Source organism: Primulina huaijiensis, chromosome 5, assembly GCF_012295235.1.
Source record: "Primulina huaijiensis isolate GDHJ02 chromosome 5, ASM1229523v2, whole genome shotgun sequence".
Lineage (NCBI taxonomy): Eukaryota > Viridiplantae > Streptophyta > Magnoliopsida > Lamiales > Gesneriaceae > Primulina > Primulina huaijiensis.
Genome location: NC_133310.1, coordinates 910,283 through 932,306, shown reverse-complemented (window position 1 = coordinate 932,306; position 22,024 = coordinate 910,283). Strand labels below are relative to the sequence as shown.

The 22,024-nt window shown below is 34.3% G+C and overlaps 5 protein-coding genes and 1 long non-coding RNA gene across 7 annotated transcripts; 2 read left to right on the top strand and 4 right to left on the bottom strand.

Moving 5' to 3' along the window:
- Window positions 1–597: 597 nt before the first annotated feature.
- LOC140977425 (probable calcium-binding protein CML46) lies at window positions 598–1,077 on the bottom strand. The gene has a single exon (XM_073442170.1). The coding sequence runs from the start codon at window positions 1,075–1,077 to the stop codon at window positions 598–600; it is 480 nt and encodes a 159-aa protein (XP_073298271.1).
- A 2,222-nt stretch (window positions 1,078–3,299) lies between these two features.
- Window positions 3,300–3,940, bottom strand: LOC140977394 (uncharacterized). Its single transcript, XR_012175411.1, has 3 exons — window positions 3,836–3,940; window positions 3,683–3,747; window positions 3,300–3,581 (listed from the first exon to the last, which is right to left on the bottom strand). It is a non-coding gene; the product is annotated as an uncharacterized lncRNA (long non-coding RNA).
- Window positions 3,941–5,562: 1,622 nt separating this feature from the next.
- LOC140976148 (cyclic dof factor 2-like) lies at window positions 5,563–8,492 on the bottom strand. The gene is made up of 2 exons (XM_073440062.1): window positions 8,079–8,492; window positions 5,563–7,093 (listed from the first exon to the last, which is right to left on the bottom strand). Exons 1-2 carry the CDS (start codon window positions 8,298–8,300, stop codon window positions 5,771–5,773), a joined length of 1,545 nt encoding a protein of 514 aa, XP_073296163.1. The 5' UTR covers window positions 8,301–8,492; the 3' UTR covers window positions 5,563–5,770.
- A 3,048-nt stretch (window positions 8,493–11,540) lies between these two features.
- On the top strand, window positions 11,541–12,817 carry LOC140976147 (uncharacterized). Its single transcript, XM_073440061.1, has one exon. It carries the CDS (start codon window positions 11,920–11,922, stop codon window positions 12,610–12,612), a length of 693 nt encoding a protein of 230 aa, XP_073296162.1. The 5' UTR covers window positions 11,541–11,919; the 3' UTR covers window positions 12,613–12,817.
- A 206-nt stretch (window positions 12,818–13,023) lies between these two features.
- On the bottom strand, window positions 13,024–16,464 carry LOC140976146 (amino acid transporter AVT1I-like). 2 transcript variants are annotated; one of them, XM_073440060.1, is made up of 4 exons: window positions 16,151–16,464; window positions 15,395–15,628; window positions 15,021–15,220; window positions 13,024–14,925 (listed from the first exon to the last, which is right to left on the bottom strand). In XM_073440060.1, the coding sequence occupies exons 1-4, from the start codon at window positions 16,308–16,310 to the stop codon at window positions 14,413–14,415; spliced, it is 1,107 nt and encodes a 368-aa protein (XP_073296161.1). In that variant the 5' UTR covers window positions 16,311–16,464; the 3' UTR covers window positions 13,024–14,412. The 2 variants fall into 2 exon arrangements, with proteins under 2 accessions (XP_073296161.1, XP_073296160.1); XM_073440059.1 differs by having other exon boundaries at window positions 15,021–15,628; window positions 16,151–16,463.
- Window positions 16,465–20,399: 3,935 nt separating this feature from the next.
- Window positions 20,400–21,786, top strand: LOC140976145 (zinc-finger homeodomain protein 8-like). Its single transcript, XM_073440058.1, has one exon. The coding sequence runs from the start codon at window positions 20,684–20,686 to the stop codon at window positions 21,650–21,652; it is 969 nt and encodes a 322-aa protein (XP_073296159.1). The 5' UTR covers window positions 20,400–20,683; the 3' UTR covers window positions 21,653–21,786.
- Window positions 21,787–22,024: the final 238 nt, after the last annotated feature.

Sequence of the window (22,024 nt, the reverse complement as noted above, 5' to 3'; positions counted from 1 at the left end):
GGAGCTTGGAAAAATATGGAGGACTTTTAGAGCTTCGTGCTGATAACGTGTTGTGAAAAAGTAAAAATTTACGGTAAAAAGTAAAAATCTCAAACTCTCAAAATTATCACACTACACACTTTATAATATTTTTCTCTCAACTCAATTGTGATTTTCTTCACAAATGAGAGATCTATTTATAGAAAATTTTTACAAATAATCCAAAAATAAAATACATCATTACCTACATCATCACACACTAATTTTCAATATTCAACACCTAATTTTACCTAATTTTCAACATTCAACATTCACATTTTCAACACAAATATTTTTCACATTTTTAAATAATTTTTCAACAATATTTATTATATTTTAAAATTAAAAATAAAAGACGTTCATAATATTTTGATATTATTTATTTTATGGATAAAACAATATCATATGAATTAATTGAGAATTTCAGGAAACTTGTAGCTTCAAATTATAATAGCTCAACCAAACAACACTATTAACATCCAGCTTTTTGTGTAAAAAAGATCAAGCTTAGTTTCCCTAACTTCCAACAACACATGATTTGAAATTTCTTTTACAATACAATAATCAAAGAATGTTTCTTCATAAACTAGAGTACTCCAAGAATTTAACAAATTCTTCAAAATCCAATCTCCCATCTCCATTATCGTCGAAAACATCGATCATCCTTTCGAAACTTTCCATCTCCAATCCTTTATCTAATCCCAGAGAGCATATAACTTTCTGCAAATCCTCTGAATCAATAAACCCATCCCCGTTACGGTCAAACACATCAAAAGCATCCTTCAATTCATCCGGGCTCGGATTTTTCTCCTCGAAAAGGCTAAATATTTCATGGGATTCTATATCCAACCTTGCTTCTTCGGGATCGCTTATCAATCCTAGACTTCCTAAGACAATCTCGACATCTCCTCTGCGCAAGATTGGATCAACCCTCTTCTGTTTCTTGACAGACCGCTTTTTGGATATGGAATCCTCGGGTAACACCTGGGATCTAACTGCGGACTTGAAAAGTCCCAAGAAAAAACTGTGCATCCTTTCATTGTCAAGGAATGCAACCATTATGAATTTAAATACCAATCCCACAATCAATGTGAACTGCAGGATTTTGGAATTTAGAGATAGAGAAATATTCTCGATTGGGAATTGGCTTATATTATCGAGAGACATGGCTGTTGATGATATCTTTCTTCTCTCGGTCGATGAGGAATCTAAAGATTTGCAAGTTTGAAAGATAATTATTTTGTGTACCTTATTGTTATTACTTTTTTTTTTTTTATAGAGAATTTGATGTGGGGGTTCTCTTTATATAGTTGAGGGAGGAGTGGCTTAAAATCTTGGAAATTTGGAGGAAGTTTCTCGGTAAGTGCATGTAATTTATTCGTTTGGTGATTTTTTAGTGAAAAGAGGTTGAAATAATAACATAATATTATATATATAAATATTATTCTGCGCCACTTTCGAAGAATGAGTGGGAAATTTCTTCCCGGTCCTGATATTGACTGCAATTTAACGAGAATGGGAGGAATTGATGGATTCTTAGACATCGCTTGGTTCGTGGATATGATAGTATAATATTTATAATAATATGAATGATGTGGATAAATAATATATTTTGACAATATACATCTTATGTTTGGTGTAAATTACATTTAATTAGTCAAAAGGGCATTTCTTCGTGGAAATTACGTTTTGATATTTTTTGTTTCCCATTATTTGGGTTAATTTGACCAAGACTTTTGAGGCGATGACACAACATATACATACATATGTACGGAACTAAATTTTTCTGTTCCAAACTTTGTTATATTTTGTTTAAACATGTTCTGTTTATACAAATTATTAAAAATTAAACGCATTAAAAATCATGGAGGAACAAAATATAATTAATCATTGATAAACATTAAATTCATTTTTATTTTAAAAAAATAAAAAATTGATGTTTCAAGTACGATAAATTATTAAAACAATATATTGATATTTTTTAATTAAAAAATAGACGAATGAGTCGAAGTGTACACCTAAATTCATTTGTTATGTAGCTTCGAGATACTTCTTTGTTTCTAATTAACATTTTCAAATGTTGTTTATCTAATAGAATGTTTAGTGAAATTTCTTATTCAAAATTTCAAATATTGTTTATCTAATAGCATGGAAAAGTTACACGTCTCCCTCTCCCTTAAAGAAAGGGTAATGAAAATTCAAAAATAAAAAGAAAGTAAATGAAAAAAGATCAAATTAATTTCCCTTTGCGTGCTTTGACTGCAAATTTTTTTTATATCTTGGATGAAACAGTACTTCTCTTGTATCTTTCATGGAAAAAAACGAAATGAATTATTTAAATTGTAATACTAAAAAAATAATAAAGAGCGATTTTAAATAATTATAGAGAGTACGTGATTGAAAATTTGAACAGTTTTTCAGAATCATAAAAATGGATGAAATATATATGGGGCTCTTTCCCTTCGTTTACAGTCATGTTTTTGGTCCTAAGCCCATATATTTTTCAGTTGAAGCCCAAATTTGGAAAAACCCGAAGAACTAATCAAGAGCAAGCCAGAAAATCAGTCACGTTTTTCAAATCCATAGATTTCAAATATATTTTTATTATTTAGATAAGTAATAACATAAAATTCAAATTCATCTCTGACATGTTTATATAATATTTATTTTTAATTAGGAAGTAGTTCAAGGTCACCCAATTATTGTGTGCTGTTAATAATATTGTATGAAGAAACGTGTTTCCCTCATTAGATGTTACGGTGGCTTAGAATTGGACATACAAAAGCATATATTCTTCGGTACTCAAAATAAGGAACAAGAAATATTATGATTCTGCTCAACAAGAGCAGAACTTGTTCATCTCTGTTTCTTTATTTAACATGGCATCAGAGCTCATGCTCTACCGTTATGTGTTGGACTGCCCATAATTGGATCACCAGTTCTGCCCATAGTTGCATTATTTGTAAATTTCACGCTTCAGATGTTCATTCCTAGGCGTGAGAGGGTGTATTAGTTGTCCCACATCGGTTGCATAAAATCTCTGGGAGTTGTATATATGATCTTGGACAATCTTCTCTCCTTGAGCTAACTTTTGGGGTTGAGTTCGGTCCAAGTTTCAATATTAAATTCATTCTACTTTGTACCAATAATACTTAAAAAAGTAAGATACATATTTACGATTTGATCTATCGTTTTATTGTAAACAGTAAAAATATAATCGAAATCTAAATTCATCTAATCAAACACAAACTAAAAGAATTTAGTTTGTCCACTTCAAAATATAATTATGAGATTTAGAATTGTTTCACCACCATTAGACAAGTCCAAAATAAGATGAAAAGATTTTCATTACAAGCACATAAATACAAGGAAAGAAAATAGAAAAAATAAAATTAAAAAACCACCCAGAAAACTAAACCACCTCCAGATTTTTGAATGAAGTTCTGCATTAATCAAAACCCTAATCCAGGAGGTGGAGCAACAGGAGGCAAAGTAAAGCTCGATTTTGAATTGAAGTTTGGTCCTGCATACACGTAATCCAACTCTATTTCCCTTAAATTGTCCTGCAAAAATTTCATAAATTCAGATTATGTGGTTTTTGTAAATGGATCTTCAAAATATATAAACAAAAAATAACCAAAAATGACAAACATGCAAGCGAAACCTGATCCGCAGAATCGTGTGCAACTTCTTCCCTGCCATAGTAATCTGCCATTTCTCTCGAAAACCCTATTCCAACAATAGATTTAGTTTTATTAAACGTAATATATGGCTGCTAATTAATCGGAAGGGGAAAAAAATAGTTATGCCTATATACCATTGGAGATATGGATGACTAAAAAAACCGAGATAAGAAGAACCCTAGAAAAATAAAATTTGCCCATGTTTTGTTTTGGAAATTTTGTTAATGGGAAGATTTTTTTTTATTTCATTAGCAGTGGAAGTTGAGCATAATCCTCTATATAATCTCAAATAAATCTTTTTTTTTTGGTAACAAAAAATTATTTTAAATAAAACTAAAAGTCATCGGGTTAATACGTGTTTTTTTATTATTATTTATAATCATGTTATCATTATTTACCTGCCTCCCAAATTCGGGGTCAAATGGATGAGAAGATGTAGGAGACTTAAGTTAAAATTTTAAAATAAGTTGATATTCGAGTTATTATTATTATTTTTTATTTTAAATATCGAAGGATATGAGTCGTGTGTGGTTCGGTAACTAATATATAAAAAAATTGGAGTAATTAATAACCGTATTAATGCAAAAAATGATTTGTTTCGAATTTCTATACTTTAAATTTGTTAAAAAAGAAAACACATTTTTTCAGGAAAAAGTAAAATTTCAACCCAAAAAATATGATAAAACAGTGTGCAAATTGTATTTTGTGATCCTATGAGGAATTACATGTCTCGACAACTAGATACACGAGAGTTTCTAAGGAGATCACTCATCCTAATACTTTTTTTACATATTCACACTTAACCAACACTTAAAAAATAGGTCAGTTTTAATAAATTGAAATTTTAGTAAAATCATCGGTCAAATTTTGTATATCATATCGAAGTGATTCATATATTTAAAGCTTCAAGCTAAATAACACTTAATCTAATTTTTACCTTATTAGATCATTTATATTATTCAAAAATAGAACCAAATGTAGATCAATAAGAACAAAACATTTCTCGGACAAAATTATCATACATAGTTGGTCCAATATTGTTTATTTAATAAAATAGTTTGTAGGTTACTGGGTCAACCCTTGACTTCACTCAATACACATAAAAAAAAATAGTTTGTCCAATATTGTTTATTTGATAAAATAGACAATGGTATTCTATGTAAGCTTGGAATTTTTTATTTTTGTAGAATTTTAACAAAATAATTTGTAACATTTTTTTCTGCGTCAAAATGATTTGAGTTCGGGAACTATTAACTTGTGCAAGTTTTTTGAGCATTTAAAATTTCGTTATTGATGTAGAAAACATAAAAATAATTGTAGATTTTGGAAATATTTTATCAATCAATACAACTCAATATTCAATACTAAGTGACATTAATATTTAACTATGATAAAACTTGTTGCAGTCAAAAAGCGATAAGCTGTTAGAATGCTGATGAGAATTGGAATATACAATGATTAATCTATATTCCATTAAACAATTTTTTAGAAAATTTTGAACAAATTTTCATAATCAATAAATTTAAAAGATAATGAATTATTTTTTACCTATCTTATTTTCTTGAAAAATAGGATTGAGAGATTTAAAAAACAGAGGGGTTATTTTAGAAAAAATGAAACAAAAACAAATTCACTAATAAAATGGTAGAACGAGGGTATGATTATAATATTAAATAAAACTTCACAAAATCCATTGAACTAGTAATTTTCATCATAATATATTTAAAATTTTGGGGATATTAAAATTTTTTTGCGAATTGCTTTTCAAAATGATCTGATAAAATTCAAAAATAGCCACTTTGCTCAAACACACACCCCAACATCACAAGATTCAAAGAAATCTCATGCATTCTAGATGATCTGATAAAATGCTCGACATGGCTCTTTATTTTTACGCATGTGTCACTCAAATCACATAAAACACTCTTTTCTAGCTCTATGTATCTTATAAAATTATGCACAAAAACTTCGAAAGCAAGCGAAAAAACGAACTACCTCTGCAATATTATAGTCTATCAATTTCGTTCAACCTGAGCTTGTGATATGCACGGAGTTCGAGATGGATGAGCTCACGAGCTCTCCTGAAAGGTTAATGCCCTGGACAGTGCTGCTGGATTGGCATGTAATACTGTAGAGGGTTCAAGAACATCTGATTGTTCATCACTGTTTGATTGGTTTTGGAAGGGCTTGAAAAGTCGAGCTCCACCTGGAGAATCAACAGAGTCATGCTTTATCCCCAGTGTTTCCCATATAGAACTTTTTGCCGCTTCCTCTGGATCATCAATTCGCAGTGTTTTCGGAATCCACAGACTCTTTTCGGGGCTGCTCTCCTTTTGTGTCTCTGCCTCACTGCCATTTGGCGATTTTAGAAGGTTCTCATCCCTGGAATGCTTCCCCAGAGTAGGGGAATTTGGACCAGTGGAACTTTGAGGTGTGTCGCATTGAATGGCAGTAGGCATTGGCGGAAAAACCCAAGGAACATTATAGGCACTGGGTACAGCACAACCCCAATATGGTAGTGTTGTAGAAAAGAATGGCACAGGAAAACTAGCATGACTGAAAGTAGGTGGAGATATCGGAGAGCTCCAAGGATCAGAGTGCCATCGGAAAGGCCAGGGGGCTCCAGGAAAGCATGGTACTTGTGGAGGAACAGGAGGAAAATTTGAGGTCAATTCTGGCAATACATATTTACTCCTGTCATCCGTTGAACTTGCAGTACCAGTGAAAGTTCCAACTGAGGGACCATCTCGGTTCACTTTACTTCCATGAGAAACAGATAAATTCACTTCAGGTATGTGGAATCCATTTCTTGTATTGTTAATGATTGACTCATCAGCAATATGCAAAGCTGAGGCCATTGATTCACATAGAGGTGAATCAGAATTAAATGTAAGGACAGTGCTGTTATTGGGGTTCAGAGCCGCGGGAATCACATTTGGTATATCCACTTGGGCGCTCTGAAGAGCTTCTTGAACAGTTAGATGTCGGAACTGGGACACGTTATTCTTGTTCTTACGGCGGCCAGCACCTATTGGAACATTCCTCATTGTCCCACCAGCTGTCCAGTATCGGTGACAATTCTTGCAGAAATGTCTAGGCTGGTTAACATTGTAATTATTGAAATAACAGAATTTTGTCTCCATGCTATTACATCGTGGGCATGGAAGTATCTTGTCTGGCTTCTTTAAAGTTTTATCCTGTGAGTTACCTGCCCCACTCTGGTCTTCTTCAGTTCTCGAGGTTTTCTTAGCTACAGCACTGTCATCAGCAGAAGGTGTCGACGAGTCCCCAGTTATTGGTGGGATCCTGTTAGAATCTCTTAATTCCTCTGACATCAAAGGTTGGCCTAGATCTCCATCTTTCCCCGCATCTTGTTTTGTACCTGACAGACTCTGCGTGCTCACAATGATAATACATTAGAGAGATGACATGGAAATTTGTTTCTTCTAATTCCATATAGTAAATTATGTTGCAAGAAATAAGCCATGAAGCAACAACCATCATGTGTCAACACCTGCGGATTCTATTTCAGGCGAGACATTGAATATTTAATTGTAATTCATTCCTAAAACTACAAGTCAAAAGATTGTAATGAGCCATCCCCCCTCATTTTGTCTCCCCATCTCCCGCTAAACCCGCCATTATGCGTCAATCGTTAATAACAAGAATTTCGGGACACATTGAACTCAGGCAAAAAGTAAATTAACTCCTCAAACCGTATATCGCAGAGATACAAAAACACACTCCAGTAATCTATCCATGAAGCGAAAAAACATGGATTCGTCTCAATAAGAATCGATTCAACCATTTGTTACGCTACAATATGAATTATGAAGCATGGCATATTTTCTTGGAACCTTTTAGTTTTATATCATACAAGTGATTTCCATTAGATAAATATTCCAGATCCATGCTTGAAGGTTTATTTCGGGAAAAAAAGTGGCTTTTGCAGAGAAATACTGATATCTTCCAGAAATCGGGACGGACACGAGCCAAATTTCATTTTCAAAGTCCTTGAAAACTATCGTACTATCCTAATCAAAGACCCCAGCTCCCTTTAAGCAAAAACAAATCCCTCAACTTCATTGCTCAACCAAATAATTCTTCAAACCAAAATCATAAAACTACCGACTCAAATTAAGTTCCAATTTACACGTCCTAAAATGGCATCAAACAAAAGCTTTCACATCAATCTTAACATTAAAATATTTTTACATCTACAATCTATATCATAAAGATTACCTAAATGAAAGTTCAAGCAGGAACCTACCCTGGAAGTCCACAGAATCTTGCAAAATAACCAAAACTAAAACGAACCCATTGTATTTCACACAAAATCAAGAAAAGGGTCGTTTTCCAATTCATTTCAATTCATACCTTGGTTGATTCTTGCTCCTCTGCATCTAAATCTAAGTTCCTATCTTCAAGCATAGAATCAGAAGAACAAGGGAGATCTTGGCGGGAGCCATCCTCTTCAGCAGCAACAGAGAACTGAGTTAGAACAGGTAAAGATGTCACCACTGGAGCGGCGGCGGCCGCCTCCGGTAGTTCAATGGTCTTTCCAAAAAGTTTTATCTTGGGGTCTTTTTCAACGAACATATTTCCTTCTTCCTCTCTTTCTTCTCTTCTTTATATAATCCAACTACATAATAAAAATTTCAGCAAAATGAACAGAAAAAGGAAAATAAGTGCGTGAAAGGGAATTGGAAATTGGGATTGAGTGCTAGTTTGGGTAACAAAATAGCTTTTTAAAAGAAATACCTAACTAAATTGATTTCTTGACAGTGTTTTAAAAAATTAGCTTCAATAAATAAATATATTTGAGAAAAAACATCTCTTCTTCTTCTTTTTTTACAAGTGAAGTATTCAAAAATATCCCAAAAATCATATTTTATTTGACTTTCTGATAACTTTTTTCCCATCTTGTTTAAATGTCATAAAAAATTTGTATTCTGAAACAAGACAAGGGAATGGGATGAAACCGCCATGTCAGCAAATAAAAAATGAATTTTGAGCCACATGTTATATTGAGGTCTTGTCATCCTCTTCTCTTTTCCCTTTGGTTTTATTTTTTTGATTCTGTTGTGCAAAAGTGGACTTTACGCTATAATCTGATCTGACTCGGCCCTTTTTCTTTTCCCTTTTTAACTCTCTTTTTTGTTTTTTCTTTCAAAAAAGTGGCCCGACTTTTTAGTGTTCTAATATTTTCTTGCTCCTTTTATTGTTATTATTATAATATTCCCATTTTTGTGGTTGGCGACGCAAGTTTGTTATTGTGGACAAAAGTGTTGCATTTTCTTCATTTTCAATGTTCAAGAAAAGGGTGGCCACGCCATGATGCGTGTGGAACGAGAAAAGTTTTTTTTGTTCCTAATGTACATGGGTTGGTAGTGGTGTTCATGACTCGATTCTTTCGGTTTAGGATTTTACAAATATATAATCTTATCTTATATTTTAATTATTTTTCTTCGATTCGATTTTCTACTGAAATGGTTCGGTTATTTCAGTTTTGATATATTTATTTAAATTAGTAAGATAAATATATTGTAAAATATAATATATTATCTTTTTACATGATTTCTTATTAAAATATTTAAATATAAAATCTAAATGAATTACATAAATAACAATCAACTAAATATTAGTAAAATAATTCACCATTCACTGATATCATCTAAAAAAATATATAATAAAAATAAAATTATTAATTTAACGAAATTTTGATTTTTTTGGTCGGTTCGATTTTGACATATATAATCTGAAACCAAACCAAATAAATTTCGGTGTTAAGATTTATATCTGAATTATAAAATTCGTTTTTTTGTTCGATTTTTTCGGTTTGAATTTTCTTTTTTTTTTTTCGGTTTTATCCTAAGTTTGAACACTCCCAATAGTTGGTGTGGTCTATCGTTCATGATTCATCTGATATCAATATCTTAAAATTGAGACGTGATCTCGATTTTAATACATGATGGTTACAAACTCATTTTGTATATTTTAATGAATTTACAATACTTGCAATAAATAGTTCGAACAATATTAAATGATTCGATTAAAACGTCAAAATACACCCATGAGATTATATTTTGTTGTATGTATCAAAATAATAAGATTATAAAAACCTAAACTCAGGTTTAGCTTTTATCATAAATATATAAATAATACAATAAGTAACGAAAACAAAGTTGGGCCAAAATCGTGGATTTCTTTATCAAATTGTCATCGTTAATTTTTTTAATATATGATTTTGTTGTATTTTTTTATGTTTAAATGGTAGCTTCGAGCTTTGCACTCATTTTGAACCACATACCATTCATGTGGTCACAATTTATGTTTAACATGAATAAATATGTATGCCCACCAATTTTTTGATTTCTATAAAATTCCATTTCCAATTATATGCATAATGTATGTTTATGTTGTCACAAAAAGTGAAATTAATCGTCGCTATTTCACGGTCCAATCGGAACAAGATCCATGATAGAAGATGTTCTAAAATCTGTAATTTAATTTTTTAATATGAATAATCTTAAAAAAATTCCCATGCATTTGAAAGTGCAACGAAATAATTGCATGGAAAGTGTTTCAAAATAAATAAATAACAGCATGTCTCACATATCTATATTACTAGGATAAATCGATCTAATCCATAATTACAATAAAAATTAATATGTTTTTTTTACTCAAATCAATATATATTACACAATATACATTTGACATAAAAAAAACAATACTTTTAATTCAAATAAATAAATATTATACAATATTATGAGGGATCTTGAATATTTTTATTATAAAATTGATACGTGAGATCGTTTAATATTAGTTTTTTTAAAAAAATAATTAAGCGACAAGAGTAAATAAATTGGAAGCAAAACAAAGCCATGCCATTGAAGTCCATATTAAAGTCCATTTCCTAGACCTAGCCCATTGATGTATTGTAATGTAATGGGCCAGCTAATTTTAAGACGAGGTGTAGCCCCTTAAGAAAATTTGAAAATTATAATTTAAATATAATTTTTATAGTAACTATATATTTAATCTGGAGTACGGTCTCACGAATCTTTATCTGTAAGACGGATCAATCTTATCGATATTCACAATAAAAATTAATACTCTTAGCATAAAAAGTAGCATTTTTTCATATATGACTCAAATAAGAGACCAGTCTCACTTAATACGACCCATGAAACCGTCTCACACAAATTTTTGCCTTTAATATACCATCTTTAAAGTCCATCTCTTTTCCCTTGGGTCCCCAATTTATAGATCAATCCGATCAATTTTTATTTATATTTTATAATTCTATTTCCGAACGTCTTTAATCAACATGAAATCCGCAAGTAAACCATTAATAAATAATTTCAACATTGGCGTCCAATCGATATATGAATGAATTGTCCAATTTTTAATTTTTTAATCAATTCTTGGAAATGTCTAAATTTAATTGCACAACACACGCACACAAGGAGCCATGCAGATCCATGGCATGTCCTAGCTCGATCCATGAAACAAATTACGATAAATATATTTCGAACCGTTCGATTTTAGGGGAGGAAATGAATCCGTTTTATATGAACCATACGTAGCGGCCCAACAAATCCGATAATAAAAGAAGATTGAGGTTTTAGGGTGAATAATATATGAGCCATTCGCTTCATCATGTTACGACAAGTGAACGATAACGGTTTAGTTCATCTTACTTATGTGGGTATTGTCTTCATGATAAAATGGATGACCAATATTTGTTCCTACATATTTAAGACCACTTTTTTTTAGAAATGATATATATAACAATATCTTACTCTTTGAAATGGTAGGATCTCATCTACTTTGATAACTAAAGGCGTAATGCAACACGAGGTAGAAATAGAAGCTACACTGTAATGACGTCTAATTGACTTCATTGCCTCTCGTCTCTGCTTCTCAAAATCACCAGCCGGCTTAGATTTTCTTGTTCTCTTGCGTTTGGATCTCGATTCTCTTTAATATCTATCTGTATCTGGATTTTGAGTTGTTTGATGAATAAAGATTGGGCGGCCACCGACGAATTCCGATCTTGTTATGCGTCGAAAACCAAATCTCTCCCAGATTCATGAATTGGTTTGATCTGAAAACCTACTGTTTAGTTGTGGGTTTGGTTCAGAATTTGATCTTGATTGGTGGGTTCTTGAGAAAGACTCGGTCTAGGTCTTGATTTGGTGTAATCACAATCCAAATGGTCTTTTTTCATAGCTCGATTTCGGTTGACAAGCATATAGAGATGCCCAAATCCGTGAACTCAACCGACCCTTCCTTGAAGCTTCGGCAAATTAATCAGTTCCACAAGAACAAAAGGACATCAAACGCTACGAATCAATTGAACATCCCGGCCTGTGAGCAATCTCGTTCTGCTATAATTGATGTTATAATCTCGATTGCTGTTATTGGAGCATGTGGATTTTTGCTCTATCCTTACGTTCAGATTTTAGCGCACAAAAGTATTGAGCTTGGTGAAGAAGTTGTAGTTGTTGTAACCGAGGAGATTTTTCATTCCCCTTTGTTGTTTGGGTGCTTAGGACTTAGCATTTTATTCTCAGCAATTGCACTCGTGGGGATCATGGTGTGTACAGATAGGAGATGTGGTAAACGTGGCTGCTGTGGTCTGCATAATGCCCCCGAATTCGATATTCAAATAGAGACGGAGGATTGCCTCAAGAAACCTGATATGCTAGAAAAGGCTGCATTAAATAGGGGACTGTTTGAATTGCATCGTGATCACCATAGAGAATTGGAGGCAGAGCTAAAGAAGATGGCTCCACCTAATGGGAGGGCGGTTCTTGTTTTTCGAGCAAGGTGTGGGTGTTCTGTCGGGAGAATGGAGGTTCCTGGACCGAGGAAATCTCGAAAGGTAAAGAAACAGTGTCAATAGGATCATTAGGATTATGTTCAATAACAGGTGGCTATAGCGATGTGATATTATGTTAGTCTCCACATTTGAATAAAAGCTCGCTAAGACCTATTGGAATAAGTTATCTGAACAATATAGCATACAAACTGGTCATTTGAAGATTAGCTGTAACATTCTAAAACCATTTTTTTGTGATATTTTAATAGTTCAAAATTGTTTATCTTTATTTGGTACTTTACTGCTTTGCATTTTTATGATTTTTAAAATGTGAAACAAAGATTAGTTTTTCAGTTTATTATCATTTATGTTTTACTTGATATTCCACTTTCAAGAGTGAAAACTTTTGTGTTTTATCGATGCTTTGAGGCCTTTTTTAGTTTTTGGGACTTCAGAATATGTGTCTTCGATATTCATAAAATTATATTGAGATAAATCCGAAACAAGATTGGTAGATTCCTTTTCTTGGTTTTTGCATTAGATCATGGCGAGTTCTGACAAATATGCGAGTGCTGATCTGAAAAGATTGGATTGTCAACCTCTCAAATTTTTGGAGAAGGAAACAGGATTGCAGATAGACTTACATAAATGCACCTGAGCGCTTGGACTGACATAATCTTGATACATGAGTGGACGGACAAATGTAAATCTATGTAGCCATAAAGTAAACTAAATGATTTCCCTGTTTGATTTGGATCCACCCACACTTTCGACACCTATAGCGGATGCCCACGTACCGCTCCATGAGAAGGGTGGTGGATAAAACTGGCCTTGCGCTTTCAGTCTCATCTTCGATGAGATCTGCCCTTTTTCCTTTTTCTACCTTTTCAGAATAATAAGGTGGCTTTATAGGGTCCTTAGACCACAAAGAGAAAGGGAAGCAACGGGGTTGATGCAATATTGGGGTCTGGAGAGTCAATATCCACATTAACTAGACACTTTCTTACAACCATGTCTTGTAACTTGTATCTTGTTTCTACACATTAAACAGAGCAGTTTTTGATGTGCTCTTACTTGGTTCAAGCCATCCAAGTTGGTCTTCTGAATTCCCCGAGGAATAAAGAAGGAAATACAATGAATACCTCCATTTAAGTGGCTTTCGCTTCTTGTTCTTATTCCTTGTAATTCTTCCCTGGGTTAAGCATCAATAACTTTCTCTGCCTGAACCTTACTCGCAAAGTTACCAGGTCGAGAAAGAGAGGACAAAATCATCGATCCCATAAATGATTTCTTGTAAAAAATAAAAAGAAAATGCTTCGACCCATGAATTCAAGTCTACGGGAGTCCAAAGAAATGATTTTTGCTCAATCACAAATGGGCTTCCAAGTTTGTTACTTAGTTCTACTGTTTTTTTAATCAAGTTTACTTGCCCCAATTGTTCAAGTATTTTTAATCAAAGGAAAAATCAAACACAACCTCTTCTGATTTTTGTCTCATCTGCAATCAATTAACACAAATCCACGTTCAAAACTTGAGTACCTAATCAAATACTCTTCAAATTTTCTTTCTTCTAAATGAATATACAACAAAAAATACAAGCTAACAAAACACTAATATTAGCTTAAGCAGGCGAATAAGCTTCAGTTGCAGAATACATTGAACATGTGAATTCTGGCTTCACCGAGTTACCACACTCCCTCTCTCCCATTAGCTTAAAGCGCGAGAGGGACGAAAAAGGTGCAAGTGCGAATTAATGTATTTACTGAGATCCAACAAAATTTGATTAAATTCCATCTTTTTTGACAAGCTTTGCCGTAAATGTGGAGAAATTTATTTGGAATTCTTTCAAATGACTTGTTCATGCGAGAAAATATACCTTCATTTTTACAAATGTTCAATTATCTCCTCCAAAGCTGTGTAAGTCCCAACAACTAGAATCACACCACCTACCAACACAATCACCCATATCAACACCATTTCAAACCCGAATCTCCGATAAATTCCAGAAATCTTTAAGAAGCAAACACATGGAAGTATAATTGAAGCTGTAACACTCAAAAATGCGCCAACAAGTGACATGAGATACCCGAAAAAAGGGATGGCCACGGCCACCATGATCGTGCTAAGTACCAACCCGGTTCTAATCAAGACGCTAAGTCCTCTACTAGGGCTTGATGTGAGATGATTTTCAAGTGCACTTATCACTGGCTTTAGCATCAGAGCATACTTAGCGAATGGATTCACAAGTGTAGTGTAAATTGCTACCTTCGAGCTGGTTTTACTTGTCGGAAGATTTAACGTTACTTGGGACTCTGCCTTCGAACCGAACATCAGATACCCCAAAACCGCCATGGATGCGTAGCTAGTCGTTATAACAAGAAAGCAAACGAGCATGACCTGCGATTAAAGTCACATTTCACAACCAGAAATAAGAAAATCGAAAACTCAAGTAATCAAAACCGAAATCTTGTTTAGTTTATACTTTATTGTACCTTAGAGAATTTCTTTTGGTCTTTCATCGAATTATATAATGCAGGGAAGACTGGATGAGCACAATAACAGAAGGCGTGCAAACTCACAGCAATGGGAAATCCTTTCAAATTCACAAATGTTCCCTTTCCATGAAATCCAATCCCATCAAACACAGCAGCCCATAGAACTGAACCAATGAGTACAAATGAAGCCATAACTCCTGTAGCAGATATATAAGAAAGAATGCTCATATCGTTTAACCAAACAGTGGGAAGTATAAGGAAGCCTATTATGACAATAAAGTTTTTTCTTCCTCCCAAAACGAGCCCGCCGATGTTGTACTCCATGTCTGGAAATAAGTCATACAAATTATCTCCCTCTAGTATCAAAAAACCTGTTGCCACCAAGTAGAGTTCAATGTTCGTGGCTATGGATATGATTGCCCGTCCTTTAGACCCGAATGATCGGCCACCAATATCGGAATAGCTTCTTATGTTCTTGTCCATGTCCAAGCATCTTTGAATCAACAATGCAGTATAGTAAGTTGAGGCCGCTATAAGGAAGAAGAATATCAAACTCAACCAGCCCCCAGACGATACCGCATGAGGAAGTGATAATATTCCGACACCTGAGAAACCCAAAGAAACGAAGCGAATCAGTATCAATTTCAAATAAATGCACTAAAAGAATCATCGAGAAAGATAATTTATCAAACTATGATTTCGGGTGTGTCAAATAATGTAGAATGCTGTTTGTTAATACTATCAAATTAATTTATATGATCACGAAATTTTATAGCATATCTATTTAAATATGATTATGCTTCGATACTATTTTCGAGAAATGTGTGATATGACATTGAGAAGCGTAAAAATTGACAACAATACATTTTGCATAAGAAAAAGATTGTAAATGAAAATGAAATATTTGTGCTTATACGATATTTCCTACAAAATATTTGACAGAAAATATTCTTGAAGTGACACGTGGAAACACCAGAAAAATACGTGTAAAACTTTGATTACACCACCATTAATAAATTCCAGTGAAAAGAGAAATACATTGATTCTCGCTTTCCTCAGTTAAAGCTTGGGATCCAGGCGCAACCCACGACGAACAGGAACAAACAGAAGAAATAGAGAAAAAATACCTGATAAAGCATTGACGCTATTGAAGCAGGTTTTGAAGAAAGAAGTAGAGCCTGAAACGAAACCATGATCGTTGTCCTTATGATCGATTATCTCGTCACCGTTTCCGATCAGGAGCGGCACTACGATAGCTCCGTTGCCGTCTTCCACGCCTGCTTTCATTGGATTTTCCGAAAGATTTATGGAGGTCTGTGTGGAGAGTGGTGTAGTTCTGTGTGCTTTGTGAGAATGTGTGGGGTGAAGCTTATCATGTCACAAGGCTTAAGAGGGTGTCATACGGCTCCTGAAATAGAGATTTCCATCAGGCCAGTAGGCTTTTGCTTTTTAATGAATTTATATTCTTTATTTATTAATTTTTTTTTTGTTACAAGGGAGGGGGGACATTTTACATGTCAAATAAAAATGAATTTTTTTGAAAATATATCAATAGTTTCATAATTTTAAAATATGTCATGTCTCTTATAATATATATAAATTCAAAGGAGCATCAAAATTTTCACTATTGAAAAAAAAATTGAAACATTATACGCTGGCACAAAATGCCTAGTGGTTTTGTCTAGTTTTGAAACATTATTAGCTGCCACAAAATTCTTGTGGTTTTGCTTGATAACTAGACGTTGCCTCGGAGAGTCGTAGAACATGTGTCAAACTACCTTAAAATTTACTTGCTCTTTGGATGATTTAATTGTAATAATATGTAAAATTTTGTAAAATAAACTAAAACATGTAAAAAAAATACAATACTATACCAAGATTGTTTGTAAATTTTGTTTTCCCAATGGTTTTTCCTTACTTGTTTGAAGAATCTAAGTCAATTTAATTTGCTTTTTTAATGGGCACAATCATTGAATCCGTCTCTACCAAAGACATACGCGTAAACAGACGTCGCATATAGAAGATAAGCAACGTGTGGATGTGTCTTCGAGGGATTTGACATGGGAAAATTCCCATTCCAAACAGAAAGAAGAGCCAACTTTTAGTATTAATTTTGAGACATCAAAACTTGCAAAGTCGACAATGAATTTATTAAACAATTTTGAGATACTTATGGTTTAAAATATAATATAAAACCACTGAAATAATTATTTTAATAGTTAGTTTTATCTAAATTATTTGCAAAAGAAAATATCTAATTAAAAATATTTTAATATACCAAAATTTGAAATTTTATAGCAGAATAATATTTTTGTATTAATAAACTTTATATGTTAATTAATGGATTCCGAATTACGTAATTTCTTGTTTTTTTTGGATCGAAATTAAAAAACCATATGAAAATCGAAAATTTCCGGGAACTGGCAAACAGTGTTAATATGCGTGCATGGCCTCGTTGTTTTCATTCATTGGACCAATATTTTACATCCACGTTCTTTTATTAAATGCACCACCGTCATGACATATATAGAATCTGAATTAATTAGTATACTAATAATTTAATATGTTATATCAATAATGGTTGTTAGGATCAAAGTTTATTATTAGGCTAAAAGTTATTGTTGTTAAGTCGATCAATATAAAATTTTAGTTCTTTATACTTGTGGCAACATAAAGTGCACCAACTTGGATTTTAATAGATAGGATTGTTAAGCTCATGAGTCTGGGAAGCTACGTGTCTATCTGCTGACGAACAGAATCTTAATATGCGTACATGGCCTTGTTGTTTTCATTCATTGGACCAATATTTTACATCCACGTTCTATTATTAAATGCACCACCGTCACGACATAGAATCTGAATTAATTAGTATACTAATAATTTAATATCTTTTATCAATTTAGAAATCAGTATTTCCCTTTCTCAATAGTTGGTCGTATCCCAGCAGAGACAATATTATCCATAAGATCTGACGTAACTCTTTTACGGCCCACTTATCCAACCAGATCAAGCGACGCAACGTCATCAGTTTGACGCACGAGAACTTCTCACGAGGTCACTCATTTCAGCATTATATTCATTCATGTACGCTCAACCCAACATTTCCCTCAAAAAATATATAAATATGCTTCTTGTGAGACTTGAACCCATGACCTCGCTCTCATACCAATTTTAGGATCAAACGCTCGTCGTTTTACCAAAAATTATAGCTGGTGGTGATTGTACAACTCAAATCTTTTAAACTGCATAGCAGCCTAAGCACTATGGTTCGATCATTCTACCCAGCAGAGATAACTATTGCAAATCAACAATCTCTCTTCTAATAATTGCATTCATTGCAATCAATGAAAATTGAACCTATGACTTTGGCTCTGATATCAATTGTTAAGATCAAGCATTTGCCACTTGGGTGCTAATGGATCGGAGTGTTAAGCCATGAGTCCGGGGATGTGCATGTCTTTTTGTTGGCACTATCTTATATCTCTTGGACATTAGTATCCGTTAAGATCTGACATCACAATTTTACGGCCCACCTAGCCAAACAGATCAAACGACAGAACGTCAGCAGCTTAACGTACGAGAACTTCTCAAGAGGCCACCTATCTCAGTACTACTCTCACTCATACATGTTTAACCCAATATTCCTCCTCCAAAAGTACATAAAATATGCTTCTTGAGAGACTTAAACATATGACCTCGCACTGATACCAATCGTAAACCGAACGCTTGTCGCTTTACAAAAGTTATAACTGGTGGTAATGGTGCAACTCAAATTTTTTAAACAGCATAGCAGTCTTAACATCATAGTTCAATCACTTTACCTAGCAGAGACAATTATAACACCTCAACAATGATGTAGCTAGAAAACATATATGTAGTTTAACAATATTAATAACTATTTTGTTTTATAACATATAGAATGTAAAAGCATATATATATTAGAATGTAAAAGGAATGTAACATCGGTAGGGATAGTTTTTCCACGAGAAAAAGAGTTGGATTCCTGTGATAGACCTCTTGTACTACCGACTTCATAGTTGAACAACATGAACATTCTTTCTTACATATCCGCAAGAAAAAGTATGGCTTCATTTGTACTCCTCATTTTCTTCTACTCTAGCATTTCCTTGCAAATTTTTTTAGGACAAAGTGAGACAACCTATCATTAGTCTTAAAAAATAATTTCTTAGTTGGATTATATTTAGTTTAATTTGAGCAAATTTCCATATTCTGTTTGAATATTAGCGTGGAATGGCGCGGAAATATCATTGGCAACTGGACAATGACATCTTGTGAGAAATCCAAAAAATAAAGAAAGAGTTCAATATATTAATATATTGTTAATGTTGGAACTAAAAGATTTGCGCCGTATTGATCATTAAACATGCTTAATTACTTTTCAGGCTTTGGGTAGTTTAATATTTGGGTGTACATGTAGAGGTCCAATTACAGCATCATGGGCCGATATATATAATTATTCTGTTAACCCAAATCTTACACTATGGTCCAATAATTCTTGATAGTGTCCAGTTGGGCTGTTGCATATAGGATTAGGTCCAGTAAGTAATTCAATTTGTCGTAAATGCTTCTACAAGTTATCGATTTGCAGGCTTTGAAAAACCCGAAAATTATTTCTCTCTCATTTTTTTTTATTATTTTGGTGGGTTGTTGTGTGTCAAACAAAAGCAAGACACACCCATGAACTTCTAACTTCTCCCATATAGGTCAATTTATTGAATTTGAGTCCTCTTCAATTAAGGAAACCCACCCAAAAGCTCGAGAGTGCAAATTCAAAGGGTCATCCAGAATTACATATGTAAAAGAAAATTAATATAATAATTCAAATTCAAAACAAGCCAAAATACAAAAAAGAAAATTGAGGGTTAACGTAAATCTGTAAACCTGGATCTTTCTATCATCTAATGGAGAGTAGTCATTTTTTTTTTTTTGAAAAAAATCGGTTCGGGTCTAGTAGGTAGGGTCGTGTCCGAACGGGGACATTGCCAAATTAAGACGGGGCTCAGAAATCGCAGCAGACCTGCACGTCCTGCTGCTCCTTATGTACGTCGAATTGGTAAAATAAATAAATAAACAATGTAACTCTCACGCAACCATTTCTGTACACTCTGTTCAACTTTTTATATCTCTTTATTACTCCCATTTTCTCTACAAAATATGAAAACCAAATCTTGAACAAAACATCTGATTATCAAGAAAGAACGTCTGATATTGCTCACCATAATGAGTATACGTATTGTTGAATCTTGAAAGGACTATTCCCAATATAAGTAGTTCTACTTAACTTTGTAATTTAAAATGGGGAGTTTGGTCAATACGACAGATAGACGAGTGTTGGTCCAAAAAAGAATTTAGAGGGGTGTGTGAAATTAGTATAAAGAGAAGGCAAATGTATAAAACAAGTGGTTAAGAAGCAACCACACAAATCAAGATTTCTTTATTATCTCTTTATCCTCTTCTTCATCCTCCAAACAAAAGCTTACGCCATGGTTACATTTTTTCTCCACCCATCCCTACATGCCTAAACAAACATTACATTCTTCCTTGTGTTTTCTTGGAACCCTTAATTCTGACCCTAATCACTTGCTGTTAAATTATTACAAGCTTTTAACAAAACATTAAACCACTTGGTCTCTGCTGCTATGAACCTGAGCAATTCAACCCCGGAAGCTGAAACCGAGACTCCTACGCGGATCCCACCAGCCAAGTTGTTGCCTTTCAGCAACGGCCTGCTGAAGCGCCACGCGCCGCTGCAGCTGCGCCACCCGCTCGTGGTGACATACAAGGAATGCCTGAAGAACCACGCCGCGGCTCTCGGGGGGCATGCTGTCGACGGGTGCGGGGAGTTCATGCCGTATTCGAACTCAAGCAACTCTGATCCCACCCCGTTTAAATGCGCAGCGTGCGGCTGCCACCGGAATTTCCACCGCCGCGACCCGGAGGAGCCGCCTCTCCTGCAGCCGCCTAATGCTGTCCCGGCCCTTGAGTTCCACCCGCTCCACCGCCACCACCCTCCGCACGAGCCGCTGCAGGCTAACAGCGGCGACAGCCCGAATGATTCGCCTTCGCCCCCACCGATCTCTTCCTCGTACTACCCCTCGGCACCGCACATGTTGCTGGCCCTCAGCCACGGCCTGACCACAATTCCCGACAGCAGTATCACTCAAATCCCCGCAACCATCAACCCCACTTCCACCCCGGTATCGAATTCCGGCTGCAGGAAGCGTTTCCGCACTAGATTCACGCAAGATCAGAAGGAAAAAATGATGGAGCTAGCCGACAGGCTGGGTTGGAGAATGCAGAAGAAAGATGAAGATTTAATAAATGAAATCTGCGCTGAAATCGGTGTTGATAAAGGGGTTTTCAAAGTGTGGATGCATAACAACAAGAACACTTCTGGTAAAAACAAAGATCATCATCAGCTCACATTATCTAACAACAGCACCGCGATGTCCTCCCCGCCTGCCGCAGCCACCAGCAACGGCGTCAATTACAGCGATTTCAGCTCCCCCACCGCGGCGCTCTACCACCACCAGCAAGAGAACAATGTCAATGGCAGCAAGCAAAATGTTGGTGGGCAAGAAATGAATCAGCTTCATCTCCAAGATTAGGTCTCTGGTACTAACTAGTCTTCTTTTTCTTGATCTCTCATAGAATCTGGTATTTGTGCTGATTTAGATCTTCTTTTGTCTCAATCTTGTATTAATTATCTGCTGATATGGTTAATATCCATTCAGTTTTTTTTTTTTCTGCGGCCTTGATTAATCATGCATTCGCTTTATTTATTAATTATTAATTTGCAGCCCATCCCAAGATCCCACCTTTTTGCAATTACACATGAATTTGATATAATCTGAGTTCTGTATTAAGAAACGATAGAGTTCTTTGTCTGGGAACGAAGCAGCACAAAAGTGGCGGTTCCCTTTATTATTCTTTAAATTCCAGTTTTGGATAATTAATAACAGCGAAAATGTGTCCATGTT